Raw genomic sequence first — 7,822 nt, 5'->3', positions numbered from 1 at the left:
TAATTGTGGTATATAGAGGATTTAAGTTTGTTATTGTTGTTATAAGAGGATTGGATTCTCTTGTGGTGGTTATACTTATGGTGTTTATTTACAGGAACTATATGTGTTTACGATCATGATCCTCTTTCTCTCTATGACAATATGAAAAAAAAAGCATCAATATAAAGAATTAAATAGTTTTATAAGGAAGTTTTGATCTTATTAAAGAGGATTTAAGAAGATAGGATTGTTTGTGGTGATGATGTTTATGGTATTTATTGTTTACTTGCTGGGGGGGTAAGGAAAGGATCACAGTCACATCAAATGATCGGCAGGAAATGTAACTTCCGGAAGCTACCACAGTCTTCTACCACAGTCTTCTACCACCTGTTGAGAGAGAAGCCTTAGATTAATATTACTCAGTGTAAGTTATCTCACTTCTCTATGTTCTCTCACTTTCCTCACTTCTCTCAATTAATGTATACAATCTGGACCTCCTTTCTCTCACTTTCCTCACTTCTTCTCTCTCACTTTCCTCACTTCTCTCTCACTTTCCTCACTTCTTCTCTCTCACTTTCCTCACTTCTCTCTCACTTTCCTCACTTCTCTCTCACTTTCCTCACTTCTCTCTCACTTTCCTCACTTCTTCTCTCTCACTTTCCTCACTTCTCTCTCACTTTCCTCACTTTCTGTCACTTATTACAGGTAAGAGTATTCACCCATGGCACTAATTGCACCTTAATGAGTTTTTTGGGGGGGCCAGTTTACCTGTCTGTTTGCCCATAATTAGTCCCTTACCTGTCTCATTAATTAGTCCCTTACCTTCCTTAATTAGTCCCTTACCTTTCTCATTAATTAGTCCCTTACCTTCCTTAATTACTCCCTTACCTTCCTTAATTACTCCCTTACCTTCCTTAATTAGTCCCTTACCTGTCATTAATTAGTCCCTTACCTGTCTCATTAATTAGTCCCTTACCTTCCTTAATTACTCCCTTACCTGTTCTATTACCCCATAGTATACATGCATATTAATATGTATTATTCTGTGATTTTTCTTACTCATATGTATAAAATGATGAATAGTGAAGATGGATGACTTTTAATCGTAGTTTATGTAGAGTTTGTCGATTTTTTCTCTTGTTGTTAATGGTGTACAGTAAACCTATGTACTACCTTAGTGAACTACTGTATACCTATATACTACCTTAGTGAACTACTGTATACCTATATACTACCTTAGTGAACTACTGTATACCTATATACTACCTTAGTGAACTACTGTATACCTATATACTACCTTAGTGAACTACTGTATACCTATATACTACCTTAGTGAACTACTGTATACCTATATACTACCTTAGTGAACTACTGTATACCTATATACTACCTTAGTGAACTACTGTATACCTATATACTACCTTAGTGAACTACTGTATACCTATATACTACCTTAGTGAACTACTGTATACCTATATACTACCTTAGTGAACTACTGTATACCTATATACTACCTTAGTGAACTACTGTATACCTATATACTACCTTAGTGAACTACTGTATACCTATATACTACCTTAGTGAACTACTGTATACCTATATACTACCTTAGTGAACTACTGTATACCTATATACTACCTTAGTGAACTACCTGTTAACGGCAAAAGGACTTCCTTCGAGGAAATTTAATGTAAAAATGATTTCAAATATCACGGCAACCAACCCAAGTTACCTGACCAATCTAACTTAACAAGGAAACAAGTTTAGTTTCAGTCATTCCAGTATTGTTATTTAGGTATCCAAACTAACCTAACCAGACCCAACCCAATACTAACGTAACACTACCCTAACCTAATCTAACCCTAAACACTAACCTAACCTAACCCAACCTAACTTAAACCTCTCTCGAACGTCGGTAACTAAAAATCCAAAAAATTCGCTTGATGACCAAAACGACATCACCATTTTTTATCAGCTGGTTGTCGGTACGTGTCGTGAGGAAGGGTCTGGCTGGGTCGGTAATCTTGTTTTTGATAGCGAAACAGTGTGTGTGTGTGTGTGTGTGTGTGTGTGTGTGTGTGTGTGTGTTCCTTCCTGCATTTGTTGATCTACTTGAAGATTGTCGACCCCAGATTACTAAACATACACACAAAAGCACCTGGGATCTATGTATTTTATTATTTCCTTGTGTATTTATCAGTATATACATGGATCATACATACAGTGATTTATTTGTATACATACTGTAAGTAGGTGTATACTGTAATGTGAGGAGAGGGGAGGGGGTGAGGGAGGGGGTGAGGAGAGGGGAAGGGGGTGAGGGAGAGGAGGGGGATGAAGCAGGGTTGTATACCGACATCATCGTTCCTTTATAAATGCAGCTCTGTATTAATGACCACATACTTCATTTACCCCCCTAACCTAACCCCTCTCCACCCCCCCCCAGTGTACATCAGTATGACGCAGGTGAACAATAACAACCATGGTGGACGGCGTCTCAGCTGAAGACCGGATAAAGGACCTCTTAGAAGAATCCCGCAGCTGCACGTATCCCGAGGATCCTGCGGGCATCAGGCTACGGTACAAGGACACAGCGTATGTCCTCTTCAAGGTATGTGGACATGGTAGTTATCCTCTTATGATATGAGGGCATGGTAGTGTTACGTTAGTGTTAGATTAGTAAAGATAATACAGTAATAACAAAAATACAGTATTGTATTTGTATTATTTAACTGTAGTTTACTGTATTTTGTTCTTATTGTATTTAAACTCGTAGCTAAGAATGGTTCAAGAATATGTACCTAAGAATGGTTCAATATGTACAGTAAATGATTTGGTGTTTCATTAATATTTGACACAAAGTTTTCAAGATGATTTTTGTCGGGAAATTCGGGGAAAAAATCCCGATTTCCATCTCTGAAACCCGGGGAAAAAAGAACTCCCCCATCCCCGGAATTCTCCGGATATCGGGAAAATTTTCTCATAATTCTTTGGATAATCTGCCCCTCGGATAATTATCATTCCCAGAGCCGGAATTTTTTTTAAAATTCCGGCTCTGGGAATGATAATTATCTGAAAGATTTCAACACCAAGTTATTTACATTTCCAGCAATCTGTGGAGGACAACGACGTCAGGAATTACCTCACATTCGGTACGCGCAGATCGTCGTCCGTCAGCCAGTACGGTAACACCCCCATAGTCGTACGCAAGTCGCGCAGTTCGAACGGGGAACTGTCAACCGTGGTGGAACAGGTGCCTTCCTTGAGGGGTCGGTCGTCTGTGAGCGATTACACTTTGGTGGATGCGAAGACGAGGGACTCAGACGAGGACTCCAACGACACTGCTGACGACTTGAGTTCGCACAAGTTTAGGGACATAGCCGAGGGGAATGAATCCACTGGAGAGATAGAAAGTCCCGGTGATTTAAGAGACGACAAAAACAAGAAACCGAATGAAAATGGGAAGCATAAAAGTCCCGATGATTTAATAGACGATAAAAGCAATAAATCGAATGAAAATGGAAAACATAATCACGAACGGGAAGTTACCAAAAATGGAGAAAGTGACGTCAGATCCGACTCCACGCCTGCCGGGCAAAACGACGCGAGTTCCATCGCGATACAGACGAGAGAACATGACAACAGGAAGAGTTTCAGCCATTATGATCTACCTATACAGAGGCTCGACCAAGACCCTCCTGAAGAAGAGGAGGAGGAGGAAGAGAGAACCCCAGAAGACTCGGATCAGAGAACGTCAGAGCCTGGAAGGTCAGGTCACCAGCGAACCCCGCAAGAGCTTGGAGGGTTAGGTCACCACCACAGACACAACAAAGAGGTGCGAGGGAAGAGTGTATTATCCCCGAAATCCGAGCATAACGGTGAAAATCCCACATCCTGCCACGACAACAACAGCTCTCTTATCACCGGGGGTCAACACAACGCTGCGTCTGGGGTAAACGACGACTCCCAAGCAAATGAATCTCGCTTGATAAGTCAAACTCCAAATAGTCTTGGGTTAGATCACGAGGCTGTTTTGAGAGCTTATATCGAACAGTCATCGAGCGTAAACAAACCAACGAGCGACGGGCAGATTAAGTCGGGTCGTCCGCACGTCGACGAAGAGAGAGCCTCCGACGGATTCGATCTCGTCGAGTTGAAAATAGTCGAACCCATCGACGATTCCCGCGCCGTCGATGCGGCCGGCGAAGGTTTAAACGATTCGGGTGCACGAAAGACCGTCACTACTGATATCCTGAACTACGACGGCGAAGACGTGACGTTCATCGACGCCAGCTCCCCCACGCTGGTGAGGACCAAGATCATATACCAACCGTCCTTAGAATGGAGTCAGGAATTACCTCAGGTGAACCACGGCGGTAGAACACCAACACCGTCGTCGCCGGCGGTGATATCTACGCCTACGCCGCCAAAACGCAGAGGTAAGAGTCTCGGGGAGTCTTCTCCGCCACAGTTGGGGAGATGGTCGCGTACGGAGAGCCTACAGCACCTGAGGGGAGAGAGCGTAGAAGACCTCAGTAAGTATTTAGAGATCGAGAACCACAGCGTCCTGCTGGGTCTCCCTATAAGGAGTCCTACTCCCCCCAAGAGGAGCCCCAGGAGATCCCCCAGAGTACCCCGGGGCGGCAGGGACAAGAACAAACTGCGGCAGTCGTCGGCGGCGCTCTCTACGGACGAGGAGTCTCGAGAGAACGACCCCGATGGGACGAGGTCCGCTTCCCCCTCGTCCAAGTCCGGAGAAACGTCGAGGTTTTTTTCCTTTTCCCTCAAGAAGGAAAAGAGTAAAAGTGCTTCGTCATTGACCCCAAAGAGAGCGAGAGGTAACAGATTGTCCTCCGTAAAGATCGACGACGGCGGCGGAGACCCGGGCGTCGTTAACCCAGTCGTCGTTGGGGATAAACTACTCGACGGCCAGTTCGAATCCGCCGGGAAGAGGGTCGGCGTCCGTAGCATGGTGATCGACGGCACCATCAAGCGCAACTTCATCGTGATCCATCCGTCGGACGACTCGGAGACCATCGGCCTAGCCCCGCTCTCCCCGACGTCCAACAACAACAACAACAACACCTCGTCGGTGATGAACACCTCCACGGCTTTCTCCAGCGTTAAGTCCCACATAACCGGACGGAGGCTCAACAACAACCTGGAATCCGTGAAGAGAAGAATAATATCCTCGAAGGGCGACCTGAGGGAAGGCCTGGCGGACGCTCCCGGAGGCTCGTCCAACTCGGGGCTCAAAACGTCCAAGAGTCTGAGAGCCAAGAAGACCGTAAACATCGTGGAACATAGGCCCTTGGGGAGTTCTCGTAGCCTGTCTAGCGACCCGACGTGTTCGAGCGTCGCGGATTCGCAGGTGCTCTTCAGGTCGCCCCTAGCAACGTCCGAAATAGACTGCGATTCGGTTAACGATCGTCTGCAGAGGCTCAACGACGATGATGATGCTGCCGCCTCCGCCCCCCCCTCCGCCCCCCCCTCCAGAACGGTATCAAAACTCTGTGTAGTTATGTGAGTGATTTTAAAAATATGAGAAATTGAATATTTTTGGAAAATTATAAAAAAATAAGTTGATCTAAAAACTAAAAAAAAAATATATATATATATCTCCCGATCGACTTAATTGATTCCTTTGGGGGTTTTTTTTTCGCACAATGAATAAATCAAATACACGAAATAAAGAGTAAGTTCATCCAATGTGGTAGCTATGTATATATATGTATACTGTATATGGTGTAGTGTACGTCACAAGCTATACTGACTGTGGGTGTTGGTACGGGGAGGAGGAATGGAAGCCAGGAAAAAAAATGAAAAAAATATGAATAATTTTTTCCACCAATAAAAATATTCATGATTATACTAATATATCATATCTTTTATTGGGGGGGGGGAGAAGTTTACCCCCCTGATATTATTGTGATTGAAGTTTTCCCCTAAATTACCGTGATTGAAGTTTTTTCCCTAAATTACCGTGATTGAAGTTTTTTCCCTAAATTACCGTGATTGAAGTTTTTCCCTAAATTACCGTGATTGAATTGTTTTACCCAGAATGATAAGAAGAAAAAACAGGGTTACAGTACTTTGGTATTGACGATGATAATGATGGTGATGTGATGATGGTAATAATGATAAAGGTAATATGATGATGATAATGAAATAATGATGTGAAGATGATAATGATGACTGATAATGACAGCCATTATTTTATTAACTTGATTTACTGTTTATTTATTCACAAGTATTTACTTGGATGTATAGAGATCATTTACCTGGATTTAATATGTCTGTATATCTTCCCTGATTCATCACGACCCTTAACGACATTATGACCCTTAACGATGTTAAGGCCCTTAACGCCATTACGATCCTTAACGACCTCATGACCCTTAACGACTGCATTGCGACCCTTAACGTCTTCAATACGACCCTTAACACAAGATAAAAAGATCCTATAATGACCTGTTAAGAGTGATTTGTCCTATCAGTTATATATATCAAGTCTATAATTGTTTATTATAGGACGTTGTTATAGGTAGTGGTACTGATAATGACCCTTAACGACCCTTAACACGAGATAAAAAGATCCTGTAATGACCTGTTAAGAGTTAGTTGTCCTATCAGTTATATATATCAAGTCTATAATTGTTTATTATAGGACGTTGTTATAGGTAGTTGGAAGGTGATTATAGGTCAGTAGTAGTTAATACATTTGTTCAAGAGTAATTGATGACCTATTATTGTATAGAGTCTTGTAACTGGAGTCTACTCTTATGGTGATAATTATACCGGTTGACAGAGTATAATTATACCTCATAGTTTTTTTTGACCTCTTGGAATCTTATAAATGGAGTCTAATTTGTCTAACTGGGAGAGTATAATGGAACAATACTGTATGTTTTTTAACCTCTTGCATTATATGGAGTCTTATTGGTGGTGTTATACTTATTGACAAAGTATAATGAAGCCTTATTTGTTGTTGGATCTCTTGGAGTCTTATATATGGAGTCTAATTGGTCAACCTGGTGGTGTTATACCTATTGCCAGAGCATAATTAAGGCTAATAGGTTTGTTTTTGTATTATTTGTGCTCCCATTATGCTTAAGTACTTGAAATAGGTCTCTAATATATCACACTCGCTCCGGGAAATATCTCTATGGAAAGGTGAGACGAATTCCAAAACAAGCGCCTCGACTCTCGGTGTGTCGGAAGGAACATCAAATTCATTCTTCATTTACTGTCGTTTTCGCCTCGTAGCACAAACTCGTCAAGATATTTTAGGGAGCGTGTGTACAGAGGGAGAATAGGGGGGGCTGTGTACTAAGGGAGAATACCACACAGGAATGTTTTCAATTATCCTAGTTGAGACGTCCCACGGAATAGACTCTTGACGTTTTTATACAATATTTTTAGTTTTATTTCTATATATATACCGTATATATAAATGTAACTTTGTTTGTACATATTTTTTTAAAACTGTCTTGGCTTGACAATATAATCTAGGCAGCCATTTTAATTGTGTTCATTGCCCTTTTTTGTACTGTACATGATTTATAAAACTGTCTTTGATTAAAAAATAAAATCTAGACAGCCATTTTAATTCTATTCATTGCCTTATAAAAAAAATATATTGACTAAAATGACGGCACAATTTTTTTTAAGAGATGATATAATTTGGTTGTGAATTTAAGCTCAATTTAGATGTATTAGGATGAACGACTAAACTAACTGATGTATCTTTATGGCAAGGAGGGACTATGCTTAGATTAATACATTAAATACTACCAGATGACCTTTGACCCCTTTAATACAACGAGGGTCATTGTCGAGTGAC

The 7,822-nt window shown here is 41.5% G+C and overlaps 1 protein-coding gene across 1 annotated transcript; it reads left to right on the top strand.

Moving 5' to 3' along the window:
- The first annotated feature begins 250 nt into the window (after positions 1-250).
- On the top strand, positions 251-7,574 carry LOC121862479. Its single transcript, XM_042360782.1, has 3 exons — positions 251-403; positions 2,426-2,590; positions 3,089-7,574. Exons 2-3 carry the CDS (start codon positions 2,462-2,464, stop codon positions 5,504-5,506), a joined length of 2,547 nt encoding a protein of 848 aa, XP_042216716.1. The 5' UTR covers positions 251-403; positions 2,426-2,461; the 3' UTR covers positions 5,507-7,574.
- The last annotated feature ends 248 nt before the right edge of the window (positions 7,575-7,822 follow it).

Source organism: Homarus americanus, unplaced genomic scaffold, assembly GCF_018991925.1.
Source record: "Homarus americanus isolate GMGI-L3 unplaced genomic scaffold, GMGI_Hamer_2.0 scaffold31037, whole genome shotgun sequence".
NCBI classification, from domain to species: domain Eukaryota; kingdom Metazoa; phylum Arthropoda; class Malacostraca; order Decapoda; family Nephropidae; genus Homarus; species Homarus americanus.
Note: the sequence above shows the minus strand (reverse complement) of the source record. Positions and strands in the feature narration are given on the sequence as shown.